At 45.0% G+C, this 23,547-nt stretch overlaps 1 protein-coding gene across 5 annotated transcripts in view; it reads right to left on the minus strand.

Annotated features, from left to right (window-relative positions):
• The window catches only part of MTCH2 (mitochondrial carrier 2), a 38,072-nt gene extending 23,190 nt beyond the window's left edge, over positions 1-14,882 (minus strand). The window contains exons 1-9 of one of the 5 annotated variants that reach the window (XM_042904696.1): positions 14,699-14,880; positions 12,293-12,377; positions 12,030-12,136; positions 6,557-6,583; positions 6,060-6,122; positions 3,922-3,979; positions 3,596-3,647; positions 2,990-3,049; positions 525-618 (exon numbers count right to left, since the gene is read on the minus strand). In XM_042904696.1, the coding sequence (XP_042760630.1) occupies positions 525-618; positions 2,990-3,049; positions 3,596-3,647; positions 3,922-3,979; positions 6,060-6,122; positions 6,557-6,583; positions 12,030-12,136; positions 12,293-12,377; positions 14,699-14,785 (633 nt within the window). In that variant the 5' untranslated portion in view covers positions 14,786-14,880. Of the gene's footprint in view, positions 1-524; positions 619-2,989; positions 3,050-3,595; positions 3,648-3,921; positions 3,980-6,059; positions 6,123-6,556; positions 6,584-12,029; positions 12,137-12,292; positions 12,378-14,698 lie in introns of all 5 variants that reach the window. The other 4 variants (XM_042904695.1, XM_042904698.1, XM_042904697.1 and 1 more) reach the window with 4 other exon arrangements.
• Between the last annotated feature and the right edge of the window lie 8,665 nt (positions 14,883-23,547).

Genomic DNA, 23,547 nt, shown 5'->3' on the forward strand with positions numbered 1-23,547 from the left:
CTAATTCTCAAAACTTCCCAGGCTGAGGTTTCTAAAAAGCCCAAACCAGGAGTCCCATTAACACTTCAGATTAGATGAAACACCATTAATATGCTATAAAACTGTCCTGCTTTGCACTGCCCTCCAAAATTATGTACCAATACAGATGTGATCTCCTTGCAGCACAGAGACAGGGCTAGATTTCTTAGGCTGACTCAGCCATACCCTAAGGACTTTTCAGGTGCATCTTTTCATGGTAAATAGCATAGGTCACTCCATCAGCCTTTGAAAAGTTGACTGATAATGTTTAGCTATATAATGATGAGTCTGGCACGTAATAAAGTGCCACCTTACTTTATCTTTTTTTTTTTTTTTTTTTAAGCAGGCTCCATGCCAAATGTGAGGCTTGAACTCAAAACCCCAAGTCACATGCTGTACAGACTAAGCCAGCCAGGTGACCCACCACCTTACTTTAAAGCTACCCAAGCTGCCCAGTGAAAACAATAAAGTCAGCACCAGCACATCTCATCAAGATCACAACCTACCCCACTGTCCAGTGCATAGGTATTGACGAGGTAGGCCAGTGAGTTACAGAGCCACAAAGAAATGATGTCACCTAGGAGGCGAGGAATAAGACCCCTACATGAAAAACAATAAAAATAAGAGCCAAAAAATGTGATCAGTAAAAAGATAATCCACTCAATACAAACACTTCTCAAAGACAGATTTTAAAGTCTTCTAGAGAACTGAAAAGACACTGACCGCCAGAATCTAGTCCTAACTAGTTCATTCTACGTAATGTAACTATACTAGAGGCTAATCTCTAATGACTTTCCCATTTCCCCCCCCCTTTTTTTTTTAAAGGAGGCTCCACGCTGGGCATGGAGCCCAACACAGGGCTTGAACTCACGACCCTGAGATCAAGACCTGAGCTGAGATCAAGACTGAGACACTTAATGGATTGAGCCACCCAAGCAACCCAATTTCCATTTTTCAAATGCAGACCAGCTATACATCCTGGAGCTCTGGCCAATGGTTCATCTTACTATCAATAACTATAAGCAAGAGGGGACAAAAATGTGCCTGCTTCAGAGAAGAGACTTAAATATAGTTTTGGCTTGGGAATGTAAGCTGCTGCAGCCACTCTGGAAAACAGTATGGAGGTTCCTCAAGAAACTAAAAATAGAACTACCCTACGACCCAGCAACTGCACTACTAGGTATTTATCCAAAGAATACAGGTGTGCTGTTTCGAAGGGACACATGCACCCTAATGTTTATAGCAGCACTAACAACAATAGCCAAAGTATGGAAAGAGCCCAAATGTCCATCGATGGATGAATGGATAAAGATGATGTGGGATATATATACAATGGAGTATTACTCGGCAATCAAAAAGAATGAAATCTTGCCATTTGCAACTATGTGGATGGAACTGGAGGGTATTATGCTAAGTGAAATTAGTCAGTCAGAGAAAGACAAAAATCATATGACTTCACTCATATGAGGACTTTAAGAGACAAAACAGATGAACAGAAGGGAAGGGAAACAAAAATAATATAAAAACAGGGAGAGGGACAAAACAGAAGAGACTCCTAAATATGGAGAACAAACTGAGAGTTACTGGAGGGGTTGTGGGAGGGGGCACTAAGGAATCTACTCCTGAAATCATTGGTGCACTATATGCTAACTAATTTGGATATAATTAAAAAAAAAAAAAGAATGTATGGGCGCCTGGGTGGCTCAGTCGGTTAAGCGTCTGACTTCAGCTCAGGTCACGATCTTGTGGTCCATGAGTTTGAGCCCTGCGTCGGGCTCTGTGCTGACAGTTCAGAGCCTGGAGCCTGCTTCAGACTCTGTGTCTCCCTCTCCCTCTGACCCTCCCGCTTCATGCTCTGTCTCTCTCTGTCTCAAAAATAAATAAACGTTAAAAAAAAAATAATAAAAAAGAATGCATAATAAGTGATTAGGAATAAAAAACATGTAAATCATAATAAATGAATAATAATTTTAAAAATACATATAATTTATAATTTTGGCTAAGGTATTTGATACTTAAATTCGACAGGGCCAAAAATGGCTACAAAATCACAAAACAAAACAAGAATGGCCCAGAGATAGATGAGGGATATCAAAAAACACATTCCCAGGGCCTGGGTGACCTAGGTGAGGCAGTATGCAATTGCAGGATGAATATTACCCCACAGACTGAAGACCGGGGTTCAAATGCCACTTCCACTACCTATCAGCTACGTGACCGGCAGCAAATGAAATTCCCAGAGCATCAACTTTTTTTCACCTCTATAATGAGAATAATAGTAACTACCCTGCCTATCTCCCAGGCGATTTGTTTGGTTTTACTTTTTTTTTTTTTTCTTTAAAGTAGGCTCCGTGCCCAACGTGGGGCTTGGAACTCACAACCTTGAACTCAAGAGTCGTGTGCTCCACCACCTGAGGCAGTCAGGCGCCCCTCTCCCAGACTAGGACGCTCAAATAAAATCAGTGACATGGAAACCCTCTGAAAATGAAAAAGGACCATTTACAGTTTCTGTTGTTAACAGAAGAATGACAGTAGTAGTCTAAGTTCTTCTAAAGGAAATTCAAGGGAACGGATATAGCCTTGCAAAAACATGTTACTCACAGGATAAGGAAGATACATGTTAGGTAATTCTCCCATTTTTCAAAAATTAAGTTTCCCTAGTTTATCAACTGTACATCATTAGGAACTTATTATAAAGGTAGAAACTTGGAATAAATTTTTTTGTTAAAACAAAATGAAAAAATCCCCCAAACAAAAAACAAAACCCTCTAATTTCCAGTGTTTTAGATGTCTGGAAGTAAAAGTTTGGGATCTTTACAAGAGAATTTAAGTCAGAGGGACCTTAATAGAGTTTAACATGAAGTAAACCCAGAGAGTACATTTTCTCCAGGGATTAAACAGTCATGTCCTTATCTTCATTAAAGCTTTCCATTCCCACAAATAATCACACACAAATCAACAATTTACTCACGCAAAAAATCCTAGGATGCCTTCTTCACGATAGATGGTTACTATGGAGTCATAAAGTCCACTAACGTACAGAAGATGGAAAGGCAAAAATACATGAAGATTATTTTGGAGCTACTAAAGAAAACGTTCAATTATCACTTTTGACAAGGTCAAATTTATATCCCACCCCCTTTTCTGCCACCCTCACTCTGTAAAGACAGTTGAATTCGGGACAGGTGTGGAGATATTACTACCTAGTTACATGGAGTCAGGGTGAATTTTGGCTTTAGTGTCTCTGCAACTTACTCTGAGATCTTGGGTAGCTTCTTAAACATGCCCAGGCCATTTTCTTCTATTTTCCCTTTTCTGTGTGTGTGCATATCAAATGATATATCAACTTGATCAAAATGATATATCTAAGGCACCATAAAAATGGAAAGCACTTTTGACAGCTCAGAGCCTGGAGCCTGCAGCCTGCTTTGGATTCTGTGTCTCCCTCTCTCTCTCTGTTCCTCCCCTGCTCGCACTTTGTCTCTCTCTCTCTCAAAAATAAATAAAGATTAAAAAAAAAAAAAATGTAAAGCACTTCAACTGATCTCCTTGAATCCTTGGAAATAAAAACACTTACCAGTACTTGGATTCTCTGCCGATGAACTGTACCATAGATCTCAGAGTGATCACTGCAGAACACAGAGAAAAGATTTTTAAAACTACGTCGACATAAATTTTGATAGCCCTGAAAAAGAAAAAAAGTTTTTTCCACCTAAAGACACTTTGCTCTCTGGGTAAACTGGATAAGTGCCAAAGCAAGTAAGCAAACAAAAAACAAAAAACACACAGGCAAGGCACTTAAGTGAACTCCCACATCAATCTGTCTAAGCAGTTGGAGAGGAGAGATCATGCTCTAAAAAGTAAGGTCACAAATCAGATTTCAGTTACCAAGTGCAAACATACCGTGGAAGGGATGTGTGATGAGGGTAGCAGCAGAACGAGCCATCATCTCTCGAGTTGTCTAGAAACAATCAACACACACTTCTGAGATCTAAATAAATGACATTCAAATTCCTGTGAGAAGTAATGTGGGCGACAGGGCCCTCCTGCCCTGAACGTGATACTGTAACACACTGTCATCATCTCAGACCGCTCAGTCGTGGATTTCAACGTTCTGTTGGGGTTACTTCTCAAAACTGATGTGCAAAGCAGATTTCGGTTATCTTCTCGATTTTACAGATTGGGGGACAAAAAAAAGGCAAAAAGACAGGGAGGGTCATCACTAGCAAACGGTAACCAAGCTGGAAGAAAACTGTGAGGCCTGTGTTTTAGATTTTGAAGTCACTTTCTCACTATGAGTGATTTCACACTCTGATATCTACATTATTCAAATGTCAGGCTCTAGTTAATCTGTACCAACACAACAACTCTGATTTGTTTTTCCACCACAACCATGTAACTGCAATATCTCAGAAATGCTATTTATCCTAGTTTATCTTTCTTGTCCAGGACTCTGCAAAGAAGTAGCAAAGAAAATTAAATTACAATACTTGGAGGTAGGTTGTAAATACACCAGGTCATTCGTTTATGCATTTAAACATTATCTTCAGTTATTTAGTTAAGACAGCCCTCATGGTACGGTAGTCCTGAGAAGAGCCTGTGGGACAGGATGGGCCAACTGAAGTTAAGAAAATACAAAATGTATATTAATACATGTTCCTCTATTTTTTAATAAAAGTAGAAACTTTATGGAAACAAAGTTGATTCATCTGATAGCTACACTTGTAGTAAGATTTGCTTTGGAATATATATTTTACTTATTATTTAAAACTAATTTCTTCCATTTATTTGAAAGAGAGAGATCATGTACATGTGGGAGTAGAGGAGAGGCAGAGGGAGGGACAGTGGGGGGGTGGTGAGAGGGGTGGAAAGGGAGAGAGGGAGAGGGAGAGAGACAGAGAGAGAGGGAGGGAGAGAATGAATCCCAAGCAGGCTTCATGCTCAGCACAGGGATCCCTGGGATCCCTGGGATCATGATCTGAGCTGAAATCAAGAGATGGAAGTTCAACTGACAGAGCCACCCAGGTGCCCCTGGAATATATATTTTAGAAAGCAGCATTTGGGGCACCTGGGTGGCTCAGTCAGTTAAGCGTCTGACTTCAGCTCAGGTCATGATCTCGCGGTTCGTGGGTTTGAGTCCCACGTTGGGCTCTGTGCTGACAGCTCAGAGCCTGGAGCCTGCTTTAGATTCTGTGTCTCCCTCTCTATCTGCCCCTCCTCTGCTCTCGCTCTGTCTCTCAAAAATAAACAAACATTAAAAAAAATTTTTTTTTAAAAGAAAGCAGCATTTACGAGAAAATTGCAACCTCACTAAAAACAATTAGACAATGTGAAGACTAAGAAATCAAAGAGTACTTTTGAAAGCCATAAACATTAAGTCAGGTATGAAACAAACCCCTAAGGTAGGAGATGGGAAGAGGAAAATGGGTGTGAGGAACAATCCCCTAAGTCAGAATAACACTGTAAAAACTTTTATGGATAGAGGGGCATCTGGGTGGCTCAGTCCATTGAGGACTTTGGCTCAGGTCATGATCTCATGGCTTGTGAGTTTAAGCCCCACATCAGGCTCTGTGCTGACAGCTCAGAGCCTGGAGCCTGCTTCAGATTCTGTCTCTGTCTCTCTCTCTGCCTCCCCGCCCCTGTTCACACTCTCTCTCTCTCTCAAATGTAAATAAACATTAAAAAAAAAAAAAATGCTTTTCCAGAGAGATGGATAATATCCAATTCACAAAGGACCTGGCCACTAATTTAACACTGTGCCAGATGTTTACAACTCCATTAGAAAACTTTCAGGGAAAACCTCTTCAATTTTAAAGATGAGATGACCACAAAATTAGTTTCCTTCAAATGCATGCAATCCAAATAGCTTTTTTTTTTCTTTTTTATGATATCTATATAGAAAAGCCCAAATTAAATCGAAGGTCTGATTTCATTTGGAACAAACGCTGAACACACAGGCCTGATGATCCTAATTCCACAAAATGCCACACTGCATACACTGTGATTTTGGGAAATAGCACAGGACATAATTTGTCTCTTACCTCTTTGATAACTTGGTCGAAGGAAGGTGTGACTTCTTTTTGTACATTCCCAGGGCCTAAATCCTGGAAATCAATACGAAAGACAGGTATCTTGAAAGTTTTCTTTCTTTCTTTCTTTTTCTTTCTCTTTCCTTCCTTCCTTCCTTCCTTCCATCCTTCCTTCCTTCCTTCCTTCTTTCTCTTTCTTTCTTTCTCTCTTTCTGTTTCTAATTTTTTTAAAGATTTTTTTTTTTAAGTAGTCTCTACATACCACACGGGGCTTGAACCTACAGCCCCAAGGTTAAGAGTTACATGTTCCACCAAATGAGCCAGCTAGGTGCCTCTATCTTGATGGTTTTAAATAAAACTGTTCCAACACCTGGCCACTCTGTACACCAACGCTCACTGAGATGAAAGGAAAACTGACTGCTTGTCCCTTCTCCTAAAGAGGACCAAAGAGCAATAATAATCTGCAAGGGAAATGGGCCACCCATGCATATAAATAGGCTCCAACATACCTCAACCTTGTCACATTCCTGGTAATGCTACAAAGGAAAAGAAAAGAAAGGATGATTAGGGCTGTCATAGTGTCATTGAGAGAGGACATAAAATGAAAGTAAAAGTTTCTGGGTTTTTTTTTTTGTTGAATATCTCCAATAATTTCTATTTCTATTATCAGTTGGAAGTAAGTGTCTCTAAGATATCTTATTACTAAGTTTAACATATTGGCCAGCTAGAGGAACAGGCAAATGCTCATGAAAACTCTCATCTAAGAGAAGAAATGGGTGCTTGGATGGCTCAGTCAGTTAATCATCTGACTCTTAATCTCAGCTCAGGTCTTGATCTCAGGGTTGTGAGTTCAAGCCTCAGTGTGGGGCCTACTCAAAAAAATTTTTTTAAATAAATAAGTAAGTAAGTAAGTAAGTAAATAAATAAACAGACAGATAAATAAATGAAACAGGACAACAAACCAAAACAGAAACCCAAGGGTATTATTTACTAAACATACATGTTTAGCAGAAATAAAGTGGTATAAACATACCCTAGGCCTAAGGTTATGGAAAAAGCCTCATGGCTTTTTCATGAAAAAGCAGAACCAATACCAAACAACCCAATTAAAAAATGGGCAGAGAATATGAATATACATTGTTCCACACAAGATATACAGATGGCCAACAGGCAAATGAAAAGATTCTCAACATCACTCATCAGCAGGGAAATGCAAACCAAAATCACAATGAGATACCACCTCACATCAGTTATATTGGCTGTCAACAAAAAGAAATAACAGGTGTTAGAGATGATGTGGAGAAAAATGACCTGATTCTGTTGGTGGGAACGTCAACTAAGGCAGCCACCGTGGACAACAGTATGGACACTCCTCAAAAAGTTAAGAATAGAACTATCGGGGGTGCCTGGCCAGCTCAGTTGGTGGAGGATGAGACTCTTGATCTCAGGGTTGTGAGTTCAAGCCCCATGTTAGGGATAGAGATTAGTTAATAAAAAAACTTTTTTAAAGAACTACCATAGAAATCCAGCTATTTTACTTCTGGATTATCTGAAGAATATGAACACTAAATTGAAAAGATATACACACCCTGACGTTTATAGCAGCATTATTTACAGTAGCCAAGATATAAAAACCTAAATGGCCATCGGTGGGATGAATGGATAAGGAAATTGTGGTATATGTACATAATGGAGTATATTGCTCAGCCATAAAAAAGAATGAATCTTGTCATTTGAGACATGGATGGACCTTCAGGGTACTAAGTTAAGTGAAATAAGTCAGAAAGAGAAAGACAAAAACTGCATTTCACTCACATGTGGAATTTAAACAAACAAACCAAACCAATTCATAGACACGAAGAACAGGTTACCAGAAGGGAAGGGGGATGGAAGATGAGTGAAATGGGCAAATGGGGTCAAATGTATGGTGATGGATGGTAACCAGACGATCACTCTGTAATGAACACAGATGTCGAATTATAATTTTGTACACCTGAAACATATGTTTTGTACCAATTTTATCTCACTTAAAAAAAAAAGAAAGTAGTACCAATATCAAATTAGGGCAAGGCTCTTTTCTTCACTGCACAAAAGAACAGAGAATTGGTGCCAAGTCTGAAGAGCTAAAATCGCTTCACTTTTCCTTTTGTATCTGACTGTTTCTAAAACAGGCGAGAGAAGATTTTGTTCTCTTTTAGAGAACTTGAACACTGCCAAGGCTCAAACTAGATTGGAAGAGGAAATATTATTTGTGGGATACTTCAGGAATAGAAGATGGGCTAGGTGAAATAAAAGAAGCAGACAATTGAGTCACTAGTTATACCAGATTAAAAAACAGACAATACTTCCTATTAAAAAAAGATTTAAAAGAAAAATCAGAAGAAAGGGAGTAAATGTTAAGATTAAGCAATATGATGTTTTCGGGTCAAATTCCAAGTCTTTAGTTAAGAGTAATTCTAATGGTTTCAGGCGTATTTTAAAATTCTCACTCATGGGGCACCTGGGTGGCTCAGTCGGTTAAGCGTCTGACTTCGGCTCAGGTCATGATCTCACGGTTCGTGGGTTCAAGCCCCGCATTGGGCTCTGTGCTGACAGCTCAGAGCCTGGAGCCTGTTTCAGATTCTGTGTCTCCCTCTCTCTTTGCCCCTCCCCTGTTTACACTCTGTCTCTGTCTTAAAAAATAAATAAACATTAAAAAAAAAAATTAAAAAAAAATAAATAAAATAAAATTTTCACTCATTTCTAGGGGCGCCTGGGTGGCTCAGTCAGTTATGTGTCCGACTTCGGCTCAGGTCATGATCTCACGGTTTGTGAGTTCAAGCCTTGCATCCGGCTCTCTGCTGTCAGGGAAGAGCCCACTTGGGATTCTCTGTCCCCTTCTCTCTGCCCTTCCTCTGCTCTTTCTCAAAAAAAAAAGAAACTTAAAATAAAAATTTCCTCCTGTCCTTTCTATACTATTCTGAACAGAATTTAATTTCATTCTGGTTCAAATATACAGAACTCTTTCTTATAAAAGGCTAACAGTTTCACCAACCCTGAACTGGTCTCTCTTCCTGATTGTATGGAGCTGCTTTTGATACTAAGTGTAGTACCAATCCCCTGTTATATTTCATTTGGCTACATGTGAAACATATATTCAGGGTACCTGATTACCGGGAGTTTATTACTTTCTGGAACATACAGGACCTTGTTCTCAAGTAGTACTTTCACTTTTGCTCTAAGTCTACACATGAAGCCCACTAGAGGACAGCTGTCTTTCCATATGTAAATCTCACTCGGGTAAGGGCAATACTTTCACTGAGCCCGGGGGAGGGTGTGGCTGGGAATGAAACACTAGTAATCAATCCACCAAAAATACCTGCCCATTAGGACTCCATTACTCTCACCCACGGGCTACCCACACTTTTCCACATTCAGCCCACAGGCATGACAACAAGAATAAGTATAAGGTGGAGCGCCTGGCTGGCTCAGTGGGTAGACCATGTAACTCTTCATCTTGGGGTCATGAGTTCAAGCCCCGCAATGGGAGTGGAGCTTACTTAAAAACATAACAAAAGAATAAGTGTAAAGAATAATAAAGTGGCTAAAGGGTGAAACAGCTTCCATGTGAGGAATCTACTGAAAACCTTTTCAACTCAAAAATCAGTGAAGGGTGAAGAGAATTTAAAATTGAAGCCAATTAGCATTCATACATGAAATTTAAGGAACAAAACAAATGGGTGCACCTGGGTGGCTCAGTTGGTTAAGCATCCGACTTTAGCTCAGGTCACGAACTCATGGTTCACGAGTTCAAGCCCCACACTGGGTCCTGTGCTAACAGCTCAGAGCCTGGAGCCTGCTTCGGATCCTGTGTCTCCCTCTCTCTCTCTCTCTCTCTCTCTCTCTCTGCCCCTCCCCTGCTCGTACTGTCTCTCTCTCTCAAAAATAAATAAAACATTAAAAAAAAAATGATCATGGGGGGAAAAAAAAGAGGCAAACCAGGAAACAGACTCTTTACAGAGAACACACTGATAGATACTAGAGGGGAGGTGGGCGGGGTGGGGGATGGGTGAAATAGGTGATGGGGACTAAGGGGGGGCACTTGTGATAAGCAGAGGGCGATTTAAGGAAGTGTTGAATCACTACACCGTACACCCAAAACTAATATTACACTGTATGTTAACTAATTGGAATTTAAATAAAAACTTTTAAAAAAATGAAATCGAGGCCAATTAGATCATGAAACTAACAAAATCAAGACATGGTCATCAGATGATAAAACATTAGAACTGGGGTAATGTGAAAGCCTACAAAAGTAAATGAAGGATTGTGCCCAGTACTATTTAAATAAGCAGTTAGTGGGGCGTCTGGGTGGCTCAGCTGGTTAAGTGTCAGACTTCAGATCTCTGGCTTTCTTAAAATCAAATGCCTCAGATACAGATAGCCAAAGTTCCACCTCTCACCTCTTCCCCTACTTCCCCAAAATTTCTACAGCCCTGCAGTTGACATGGACCTTGGTGGTTAAAAAAATTTTTTTTTAATTTATTTAACATTAACACATTTGCAGAAACAGTGCACAAAATATAAATGATGGAATAAATAATCACATGACAAATATCCACATAGCCATGATCCAGGTCAAGGAAAATCATTTCCATTACCCCCAAATGTCATGCATGGTCCCTTTTCCCTTCCCTCTTCCCACAGATAACCACTATCCTGACTTTTATGTTTATCTTGCTAAGTTTTTTAAGAAAATAAGTTTGTGGGGCACTTGGCTGGCTCAACAGGTAGAGCATGCGACTCCTGATCTCAGGGTTGTGAGTTTAAGACCCACATTGGGCACACAGCTTACTTTGAAATATAAATCAATAAAAAAACCTTTTAAACATAAATACATAAAAAATAAGTTTGTAACAGAAAACATTTTACTAGGGGTAATGATAAGAAAAAAATAACTTCAGAAAGAAATATGTATGTTTTAATCAGCCTCCTTCCTCCTTCAAAGAAATCAAATGAGCTATGCAGGAGATCGAATAATTGCATTCATTTTCTTCTCAGAATGACTGATTCACAGGACGAAGTTTGTGTAGATCAAAGTCAAATGCTTCATTTTATACAAATTCCCCTTGCGTCCCAGGAAAGAATTAAGAATGGGTATTTGGGGGCACCTGCGTGGCTCAGTCGGTTAAGTGTCTGACTCATGACACTGGCTCAGGTCATGATCTCACAGTTTGTGAGATGGATCCCTGCGTTGGCTCGGCTGACAGCTCCGAGCCTGCTTGGGATTCTCTCTCTCTCTTTCTCTCTTTCTCTCTCTCTCTCTCTCGGCTGACAGCTCCGAGCCTGCTTGGGATTCTCTCTCTCTCTTTCTCTCTTTCTCTCTCTCTCTCTCTCTCTCTCTCTCTCGGCTGACAGCTCCGAGCCTGCTTGGGATTCTCTCTCTCTCTTTCTCTCTTTCTCTCTCTCTCTCTCTCTCGGCTGACAGCTCCGAGCCTGCTTGGGATTCTCTCTCTCTCTCTCTCTCTCTCTCTCTCTCCCCCTCTCTCCCTCCCTCCCTCCCTCTCTGTCCCTCCCCCACTTGTGCATACATTTTCTCTTTCTCAAAAATAAATAAATTTTTAAAAAGAAAAAAAAATGGATATTTGAAGAAAATGTTTTCAAGAGGAAGAAAGATCACGGTCATAAATATATCTTTAAAACTGCTCTTGGGGCACCTGGGTGGCTCAGTCAGTTGAGCATCCAACTTCAGCTCAGGTCATGATCTCCTTGTTCTTGAGTTCAAGCCCCGCATTGGGCTCACTGCTGTCAACCTGTCAGCACAGAGCCTGCTTTGGATCCTCTACCCGCCTCTCTCTGTCCCTCCCTCACTTGTGTTCTCCCCCCAAAAGTAAACAATTATTAAAAAAAAACAAAAAGCAAAAATAACCCTGCTCTTGGTCAGTAGAACAAACTGCATAAAAGGTAATCTAAATCTTTGGGAAGATGAACTGATGTTCTTACCTGTAAAACTTTACCATGGACCACGGTCCCAAGGACTCCTGAGCACAGTCTTGGAGTTAAGCCTGTGAACAACCCACGCTTCCCGTCAATGCTGGCAATGTGCTGAGCTAAGAACACAAGTCAGAGATTTAAATTCCAGCTGAAAGAAATAGTTACATAGAAATTTCATGTCAAGAGGCTTTCTATATCTTCTTTCCATACCTCCTGCCTACCTATCATCATCCTCAATGTCCTCCAATTCCAAATAAATCAAAAACACTTACCATAACAAAACAGACCAGGAAGCTGACATACTTGCCGCCCAAAAATATTTCGTCCTATTGTTGGAGGAAGAGGCTCATATCCCACCTTTAAAAACAATAGGATGTATCAATACTAAGCAATATTCCCCAAAATACCTTGGTTGTAAAGTTATAATTTTTAACCTCAGTTAAAATACAGCATATGTTTTCCGAGGCAATGATGAAGTATCATCCTTGTCAGTTTCTTATTCCCTCAACTGATAACACTAGTTTCAATGAACTCCAAGCTTCCTTTTGTTTGGTTCAAATTCTACAAAGTAAGCCATGTAGCTGAGCTGGACTAGTATCAAATTGAAAACAGAGTAAGGGAACTTTTGTGTTAGGAAAGCTACAGTTTACTGAGGCTCAAAAATATTTTCTAAAGAAAATCTAACACATTTTAAATACAGTAATCTCCATGCCCAATGTGGGGCTTAAACTCACAACTGGGAGATCAAGAGTTGCATGCTATACCAACTAAGCCAGCTACGCTCTCCAAACACATTTTTTATATTTGGACAAAACAGAAGACTAAGCCAGTATCCACTATGGATTTGGCTATCAAGATGAAACACTCAAAAGGCAAATGCAGATACGGTTGGATAAGTCATGTGGGAAATGATTATAAGCTAAATCCATGTTAAACAAGCTGATTGTCATTAATAATCTAATGAAGACCATTTTAGAGTTAATGATTATCATTTTATTTCTACAATATATTCAGCATTCTTAGTGCTAAAGAGAAAGTTGAGAGAACGAATGCCATAGGACTTGGTTTTGACTCGTTATTGCCGTGATTTTTAACCTGTTCAATTAACTCCTGACTGAGCTCCCTCAAAGTGCTACCATACAACTATTTTTAAAACAGTATTCGGGGGGCACCTGGGTGGCTCAGTCAGCTAAGCATCTGACTTCAGCTCAGGTCATGATCTCGTGGTTCACGGGTTCCAGCCTCGCATCAGACTCTATGCTGACGGTGCGGAGTCTGCTTGGGATTCTCCCTCTCTCTCTCTCTCTCCCTCTCTCCCTGCTCCTCTCCCACTGTCTCTCAAAATAAATAAATAAACTAAAAAAATAAATAAATAAAGCTGAGTATTTGGAAATTTCACCAAAACCCTTAAAGACACTTGGCAACACACAGAAGTTAAGTAATCAGGGCTGAGGATATTAAAATTTTTGAGACAAGAGCTCTAGACGTCACTAAAAAAACACTGTCTCCTGAAGAAGTACTGAGCTCATAGCAGATTTACTGCAAAATGTCATCTCAAGACACTATTTAGCTACAAATGTGCCAATTCTGTTTTAGATGTCATACCACATTTCAATCAAAATCTTTGTTCTTAGTTAAAATAATTTACTTTATAATAGCCTTTTACGTATGGAATCTGAATCCACATGGGTCAGCCAAGCAACACATAATACGGAGTAGCATCAACTCAATAGTAAGAAATGTGGCCCTCCTTAGGGTCTTGCATGTTTCTGACAGAAAGGCAGATGGCAAGGACAGGGGTTCTAATCACTGCTCCCTTCCTTGGAATAATGCATGACATAATTATGTCAACTCTCAACAAGAGTTTAAAAAAATGAAATGACATGCCCATCACAGGGAATTCTAGAAAGGCAACTGAAAACACTATCAAATAGTGTACCATCAGTTAAAACCTGGGTTACTTGCCTGCGAATGTAAAATGTCACTTAAGGATTTTTTCACAGTAGATTAGCAACTAATATATATGCTTCAACTCTTTCATCTGAACTATTCCAAGCTCAGACAGATGTGGTTTCCACTGTCATGAGTCACAAGGGCTGCTCTTGGGAGAGTGCTCAGTGAGCTCAGTGAATCCTCTCACTTCTGAATGAGCTCCTTGTGTTTACCTGGGTATCTGGTGCTAAATCTCAGAAGAGTAACAGTAGCAAAGAAAAAAGAAGAAAAAAAAACGCTAATCAAGTGTTGGCTCCCCTTTAATATCAAATTTGTCTTTAATATATTTAATGTCTTGAGTTCGGGCCGGGGGAGGAGGTGAATGCTAATTTCAGAGGGGTATGCAGGGAGGGTTGGGAAGCTCTTGGTGGCAACTGGCCAGTATCAACCTCAGGGATGAAAAAACAAAGTTCACCGGGCAGGGCAGGACGGCAGTTGGCTATGGGGAAAGGATCGGGCCTCCCCGCCTTCCCCAGGAAGGAAGCGAGACCTGGGGAAGGCCCATGGGCAGTGGAAGAGGCGCGGGCAGTGGAAGCTGTCCCTGCGGGGAAGGAAGGGACAGCAGGGAAAAAGCAGCATCTCAGGGGACTGAAGGCCCGGGAAGGCTGGAGCCGATCGCCAAGCGCGGAGGGCAGCGGCGACTAAACAAGGCGCCGGGCGGGGAAAGGGATGGCGACGACTCATACCTGGATGAGCACCTTCACGTACATGAGCGGCTGGGACAGGATGGTGAGGCCGGAGCCCAGGAGCACCTGACTGGCTGCGTCCGCCATGATGGCACCCGCGGACGGACAGACAGACCAAGCCACCAAGCGACCGAGCCGCTCCCGTATCACGTGCCAGGGCCGCCGGCTTCACTGGCCCGCCCGCGGCGCGCGCACACACGCACGCACCGGCGCGCGCCTCTCCGCCCAGTCCCCGCCCACCACCCCGCCCGGAGAAACGGCAGGCGCTCGCGAGCCAGCGCAGGGGTCGGGGCGGGGCTTACAGTCCAGGGGCGCATGCGTTTTGTAGTGGGATCCGCGCCCTCCACTAAGGAAGGCAGTTTCTTTTGCGCTTGCGCAGGCTGGGAGCCGCGGTAGGAGAAGAATGGGCGTGGCAGTGGGGCGTCAGTGACCCTGACGGCAAAGGCAAGGTCAGAGGAATAAAAGAATTGGAGAGTTCTCTGTTATGCTTTGCCTGGACAGTTGCACTTTGGGCTGAAAGAGCGGTCCTAGGCTGGCCGACTCCATTTTGTTCTGTGTCCTCCATCTTGAGTGACTATGTCCCCGACATGGCCCCCTTTTCTGGGAAAACCCGCAGAAAGAAATTCCTGCTCACTCGCTAAAACCCCCTCCCCTTGAGTAACTTCCCGCTCACCCGTCCAAACTTCCCATACAAACCATGCCCGGCAACCTGCACAACGGGACTCTGATCCTTCCCCAGCCAATCAGCTAAGGCCACGACCATCACCCCACCAACTGCCCCTAGACCCCTATAAACCTTTGTGCTTTTGAAACTCTCTCTCTGGCATCTCACCGCTGCGTCGGTGCAGGTAGGAGATTGAGCTCGAGCTAGCTCAAATGAAGGTTCCTTGCTTTTGCATCAGACTCGGCTCCCTGGTGGTCTTTGGGGATCGTGAATTCTGGGCATAACATTTGGGAGCTCCTCCAGGATCCCCAAGACTCCCGAGGGACCCCCCCCCCCCCCTCCAACCCAGAGAGCTTGACTGGCCACCGTTAGTGTCTGTCCGTTCCCTGTCTCTTCTGTGTGAGCTCATTTCTGAAATTCTGGTAGTGCCTGGCGTGGTCTATTCTGCCCCTGCGAGCCACCGGACCCCCAGACGCGAAGGGGAATCAGCCCTATCACTATTGGCCTTTCACCACTAGTGACCTCTACAATTGGAAAGTTCAGAATCCTAAGTTTTCCGAGAAACCTGCAGGGCTTATTGATTTATTAGACTCTGTTCTTTTTATCTATCAGCCCACGTGGGATGATTGCCAGCAGCTTTTGCAGGTCCTGTTCACAACCAAGGAAACAAAAAGAATCCTCAATGAGGCCCGAAAACTAGTTTCGGGCACAGACGGGAATCCCACCACCGACCAGGCTCAGATAGATGCCTCCTTCTCCTTAACTCGGCCCAAGTGGGATTTCAACACGGCAGAAGGTAAGGAGAGGCTCCGGGTCTACCGCCAGACTCTAATGGGGTGGGGGGGGGGGGGTCTCCGAATGGCTGCTAGGAAGCCAACCAATTTGGCCAAGGTAGGAAATGTGCAACAGGAAAAAGATGAATCTCCGGCTGCCTTTTTAGAACGGATCATGGAGGCATTCCGTACTTATACTCCCATGGATCCAGAGGCTCCAGAAAGCAAGGCAGCTGTTATCATGTCCTTTGTAAACCAATCGGCCATAGACATTAGAAAAAATTACAGAAAATAGATAGACTAGGAGAAAAAAAGTCTGCAGGACTTACTGGTAGTAGCCGAAAAGGTATATAATAACCGGGAGCCTCCTGAGGATAAGTAGGCTCGCGCCATGGCGGCTGCCAGCAGTAAGCAGACTCGAGACCTGGCCCGAATACTACTAGCTACCACTGCTGACTCCCCCGAGGAACGAGACCTCCATCTCCGGCAGCTGGCGGACGACTCAAGAGGAGGTAAAGGAACCACCAAGGGGGGGAAGCAGAGGCTGCAGAAAGATCAGTGCGCATACTGCAAGGAGATAGGGCATTGGGCCCGAGATTGTCCAAAAAGGCCGGCGGGAAGGGAAGCAAGACTGATTGAGTAAAAGTCTTAGAGCTAGATGAACTGAGTGATTAGGGGAGTCGGGGTTCAGACCCTCTCCCCGAGCCCAGGGTAACTCTTAAAGTGGAGGGGACCCCTGTTGACTTCCTTGTCGACACTGGAGCGCAACATTCGGTCCTCCACACCCCACAAGGAAGACTAGCCAGCAAGAAGTCCTGGGTACAAGGGGCAACTGGTATGAGCCAGTATTCATGGACTACCCGAAGAACGGTAGATTTGGGGAAGGGTCAGGTATCCCACTCCTTTATGGTAATACCAGAATGCCCCTACCCGCTGTTAGGACGGGACTTACTGACCAAGATTGGAGCTCAGATAACTTTCAGACAAGGGGGGCCTCAGGTCACTGAGGGCAAGGGCCACCCCATCCAGGTCCTGACCATAAAACTAGAGGATGAATACAGCTTCCACCAGGAGGTGCTCCCGAGAGAGGATAATATAGACAGATGGCTACAAGAATTCCCCTCAGTTTGGGCAGAGATGGGGGGGTGGAGTGGGGGAATAGGACTAGCCACCCACAGGACCCTGGTCCTGGTAGAGCTCAAGCCAGGAGAAGGTCCCGTAAGGATCAAACAATACCCCATGTCTCAGGAGGCCCAGAAGGGGATCCAGCCACACATCCAGAGACTATGAAGCCTAAGGGTACTAGTTCCTTGCCAGTCTGCCTGGAACACCCCCCTACTGCCGGTCAAAAAGCCTCACACAAATGACTGTCAACCGGTACAAGACCTCCGGGAAGTAAATAAGAGGGTCACGGACATACACCCAACTGTTCCCAACCCACATACTCTCTTGAGCTCCTTGGCACCCTCCAGGGTCTGGTATACTGTATTAGATTTAAAGGACGCCTTCTTCAGTCTGCCGCTGGCACCCCAAAGCCAACCCTTGTTCGCCTTCAAGTGGCATGATCCAGAGGAGGGCTACAGCGGGCAACTCACCTGGACATGGCTGCCTCAGGGGTTCAAAAATTCTCCCGCCATCTTCGACGAGGCACTACACGAGGACCTGGGTGAGTACAGAAAGGAGCACCCTGGCCTCACCCTCCTACAGTATGTAGATGACATCCTGATTGCTGCCGACACGGCCGACTGCGAGCAAGGGACCCAGGACCTGCTGGCTACCCTGGGGGCCTTAAGGTACCGGGCATCTGCGAAAAAGGCTCAGATATGCAGGGAGAGGGTAAGTTACCTGGGATACATCCTGGAGGGCAGACAGCGGCGGTTATCAGATGCCAGAAAAGAATCTGTCCTGAAGATCCCTACTCCCACCTCCCGAAGGGAAGTAAGGGAATTCCTAGGATCGGCCAGTTACTGCCGCCTCTGGATCCCGGGTTTTGCTGAGATCGCCAGGCCCCTATATGAAGCTACCAAAGAGGGAAAAACATTTGAATCGACTGAAAAAGAGGAAACTGCCTTTAATTAGTTGAAAAAGGCCCTCCTAGATGCCCCAGCCCTGGGCCTGCCAGACATTATGAAGCCCTTCCACCTCTTTGTAGACGAACACAAGGGAATAGCAAAAGGGGTTCTAACTCAAGCCTTAGGCCCCTGGAACCGCCCGGTGGCTTACCTGTTCAAGAAGCTAGACCCAGTGGCTGCCGGCTGGCTGCCATGCCTAAGAATTATTGCGGCGTCAGCACTCCTTGTCAAGGACGCAGACAAACTGACCCTAGGACATCAGATCTGGATCATGACCCCACACGCCATTGAAGGGGTCCTGAAACAGCCTCCTGATAGATGGATGAGCAACACACATGTGACTCATTACCAGAGCCTCCTACTCAACCCTCCACGGGTGCGGTTCCACCCCAGTGCGGCCCTCAATCCTGCAACTCTGCTGCCCGACCCTGACCTAGGTGCTCCACTACATGATTGTGCAGGGATCCTGGAGCAAGTACATGGATTCCGGACGGACCTGACTGACCGGGCCCCTCCCTGATGCCGAGGCTACTTGGTTCACTGATGGCAGCAGCTTTGTGCGGGACGGACACAGGTATGTGGGTACAGCGGTAGTCACTGAAACGGACACCATATGGGCGGAGGCTCTACCCTCCGGAACGTCAGCCCAGCAAGCAGAGCTCGTCGCCCTCACCAAGGCGCTGACACTGGGAGCTGGAAAACGGCTTAACATCTACACACACAGCCGTTATGTGTTTGCCACAGCTCATATTCGTGGGGCAATTTATCAGGAGAGGGGGTTACTAACGGCAGAAGGACGGACTATAAAAAATAAGCAGGAGATATTTGACCTGCTTACGGCCTTATGGCTTCCTGCCAAGCTGGCCATTATCCACTGCCAAGGGCACCAGAAAACTGATAACCCGGTAGCTAGAGGTAATCGAAAGGCTGACCAGGCAGCCAAGGCAGTAGGCCTTACTTCAGTTCCCACCATGACCATACAACTACTGGACCCGGGAGAGCCAGTTTTACCAGACCAGCCCAAATACTCCCAGGAGGAGTTACAGCGGATCAAGAAACTCCCCATGGCCCAGGAGATAAAGGGATGGTGGTATACACCTACAAGGAGCCCGTGCTGCCAGACCGGCTCGGAGTCTCAGTATCAGAGCACATGCATCAGTCTACTCACACGGGGGCCCGAAAATTAAAAGACTTAATCCGACATGCTGGAATCAAGATTCACCAACAGGACACCAAAATAGAGCAAGTTGTATGTGCCTGCAAGACCTGCCAACTCACCAACTCGAGAGCCACATCAAATAAAAAAGGAAGCAGGCTCAGAGGCACCAGACCGGGAGCCCAATGGGAGGTCGACTTCAATGAAGTTAAACCAGGAAAGTATGGTTATAAATATCTTTTAGTATTTACAGACACCTTCTCTGGCTGTGTGGAGGCATACCCAACCAAGCATGAAACGGGGCCAGCTCTTATCTTGCAGGTAAAGCAGGCAGTAGCCAAGGCTGGGGGGGGAAATTACATTGTGCTTATAGGCCCCAGAGCTCAGGATAGGTAGAAAGAATGAATACAACCCTAAAAGAGACCCTTACCAAATTAACCATGGAGACTGGCGAGGACTGGGTGACTCTCCTACCGTACGCCCTTTACCGGGTTAGGAACACTCCTTACACCCTGGGTTTTACTCCCTACGAGATCACGTTTGGCAGGCCACCCCCTATTATTCCCAACCTTTGAGCTGAACTTCTTGCTGAGTTTAAAGATCAAGAACTTTTTCTTTCCTTGAGAGGGCTCCAGAAGGCGCACGAGGACATTTGGCCGCGCCTCCGTGCCATCTACGAGGCCGGCCCAACCCTGACACCTCACCAGTACAGGTCGGGAGACTGGGTCTACGTCAAGAGGCACCGGCAAGAGACCCTCGAGCCGCGCTGGAAGGGACCCTACATCGTGGTGCTGACAACCCCCACCGCTCTCAAAGTAGACGGTATCGCGACCTGGGTCCATCACACCCACGTTCGGCCAGCGGACCCCCCCCCCCCCACGATCCGGAAGGACTTCGTCACGCAATGGGCCGTCAATCAGGATCAACACAACCTGCTCAAGCTCAAGCTATAGCGCATTTGACCCACCTGATATTGGTAACTCTGTTAACTCTGCTTGTCATTGCTCATGCTGCTGGGAGTCCCCACGCCCCCCAAAACATTACCTGGCAGATCGTAGACACCAGCTCAGGGACAATACTTAATCAGACATCCCAGACCCACCCTAGAGACACATGGTTCCCGGAATTACGAGTAGACTTAGAAAGCCTGTTTCCCCCTTATACCGGCCACCCCAGGGTTGATACCACAGGGTTCAGGCGACAAGACTTTCACTTCTATGTCTGTCCCGGTGGAAAAGACCATGGGGACGCTTGTGGGGATGCGGCAGACTACTTCTGCGCCTCTTGGTCATGTGTCACCACTGGACACATCTGGTGGACCCCACCACGCACCGGAGATCTCATCGTGGTGACACGGCCCAGTGGCCCCCGACCACCATATGTCTCGGGCCATGGTAATCCTGTGTCAATATCTTTCACAGAACAAGGAAAAAATGCAACAGGGTGGGAAGCTGGAAAAACCTGGGGGGTCAGGCTTTATGACAAGGTCAGACTTGGGCCTAGAGATAAAGGAATGTTATTTACCCTCCGAATGCAAGCAACCCCCCTTGCCCAGCAGTCGCCCACAGGGGTAGGACCCAACCAAGTACTAGTTCCCCGACCTGCCCCTGCCCGGACGGCCACGCCCAGAAACACCCAGGCTCTGGCCACACAGCCCTCCACATCCCCTGTCCCTACCGGAGCGACACCCACATCTCCTGCCCCGGGTCACAACTTACTATCTGATACAGACCCCCTATGGAGCACGGAGCATACCAGGTACTAAACACTTCTAGGCCTGACCCGACCAAGTCCTGTTGGCTCTGTCTAGATGTCCGGCCCCCATATTACGAAGATATTGCCATTAAAGGCAATTTTACAACAGCCTCCAACTCTAACTCCTGCAGATGGCAGCAGGCTACTGTAAGACTAACCCTCCAGGCAATAACAGGACAGGGCACTTGCATAGGCCACGTGCCCCCCGGGCAGTCACATCTCTGTAATGAAACCCTAACAGTCCCGAGGGAGACAGTGTATCTACTTCCCCCCAAAAATGTATGGTGGGCCTGTTCCACCGACCTCGCTCCCTGCGTCCACTCCCAAGTCCTTAACTCCTCGAAGGAAGGCTTCTGCATACTCCTGCACTTGATCCCCAAGCTAGTGTACCATTCAGGGGAAAAAATTCTTAACAGGTTAGGCTCTACTAACCCCCGAAGTAAAAGAGAGCCTATTACGACCCTAACTCTGGCTGCGCTCTTGGGACTGGGATTAGCGGGGTCAGGGACTGGAATATCCTCACTCGTCATCCAGGACAAAAACTACGGAACCCTAAGGGCAGCCATTGACTTAGACATAGAAAGAATTGAGAAATCAATTTCATTTACAGGAATCCCTTACTTCTTTATCAGAAGTAGTACTGCAAAACAGAAGGGGATTAGACTTATTATTGGTGCAGCAAGGAGGACTATGTGCAGCCCTAGGGGAAGAATGTTGCTTCTATGTTGATCACTCAGGGGTCGTAAAAGAATCTATGGCCCTCATAAGGGAAGGGCTGCAAAAATGAAAGTTAGAGAGAGAACAATCTCAGTCCTGGTACGAGTCTTTGTTAAACTGGTCTCCCTGGTTAACTACCCTCATCTCGGCCCTTGCTGGACCCCTCGCCATCCTGCTCCTACTAGTAACCCTCGGACCCTGTATCATCAACAGGCTGGTCCAGTTTGTCAGGGACCGCGTGGGAGCCATCCAACTAATGGTCCTCCGTGCTCAGTACAAGCCCCTAGTAACAGAAGAAGACAAAACAGAAATGCAGCCGGTCCCATGATTGGGTCCATAAGCTACATGACAAGGGGGGAATGAAAGAGCGGACCTAGGCCGGCCAACTCCATTTTGTCCTGTGTCCTCCATCTTGAGTGACTGTCCCCGACATGGCCCCCTTTTCTGGGAAAACCCGCAGAAAGAAATTCCCGCTCACCCACTAAAACCACCTCCCCTTGAGTAACTTCCCACTCACCTGTTCAAACTTCCCGTTCAAACCATACCCGGCAACCTGCGCAACAGGACTCTGATCCTTCCCCAGCTAATCGGCTAAGGCCACGACCATCACCCCACCAACTGCCCCTAGACCCCTATAAGCCTTTGTGCTTTTGAAATTCGCTCTCTCTCCGGCATCTCACCGCTGCGTCGGTGCAGGTAGGAGATTGAGCTCGAGATAGCTCGAATAAAGGCTCCTTGCTTTTGCATCGGACTCGGCTCCTTGGTGGTCTTTGGGGATCACGAATTCTGGGCATAACAGGGCATCTGCAATATGAGGTACAAAGGGTATTCAAACCCATAAACAGCCTAATGGCCAACAAAAACTAGTTAAGTTTGATATCAAACAACGAATCCATCAGCAGGTTGCCTCTTGATGCATTCATTTAATGTTACCTCCTCAGAAATGGCTTCTCTGACCTCTATTTAAATTTACCTACCCCTTATTTCCTACCACATTGTCCTGTAGCACTTATTGTCTGAAAATGTCTTCCACTAGAATGCAAGCTCCGGGAGTTCAGTGATTGGGACAGCCTTTGTTCACTGTTTCATATTCAGCGCCTGGCACATACTAGGTGCTCAGTAAATATTGCATGAATGAACACATACTTCAGTGCCTAGGAGGCTACAGGCTATTAAAGGAAAAAGGCATTGTCCTTAACCCTTCATTCCCTAGCTCACATGTTCTGTATCAAACAACACAGAGCATGGCTCAGAATGAAGTACCTGGAGAAGACTTGCATTTGGATCCTGGCTCTCCTTTGTATCTAAATGATTCAGAAAACTTTTTGTCTTTTGTTATTCAGTTTCTGTATCAAAATCTAAGGATGACACTACTACCTACCTCTCAGGGTTATTACTGAATGGTAAGTGGAATTGTGCATAGGATAAGATTTTTTTTTAGCTGTATATTGAAATAGTTTTAATTATTACTGTCCTGTACTCAGCATGGTGCTAGGTGATACTGGGGGCAGCTTACACAACCAGAAGGAGCATGATCTTTGAGGTCCAACGGACTGGGTCCAAATTCTGTTTCTACTAGTGCGTGATCTTAGATCACAGGAACTCTCTGAATCTTAGACAAATGAGCAATGTAATGTCTCCTCCACACAGTTATGAGGATTGAATGAAATAATACACCTACCCAGCTTGGCACGCAGAAATATGTCAAGTTG

Source organism: Panthera leo, chromosome D1 (genome assembly GCF_018350215.1).
Source record: "Panthera leo isolate Ple1 chromosome D1, P.leo_Ple1_pat1.1, whole genome shotgun sequence".
In the NCBI taxonomy this organism is placed as follows: Eukaryota; Metazoa; Chordata; class Mammalia; order Carnivora; family Felidae; genus Panthera; species Panthera leo.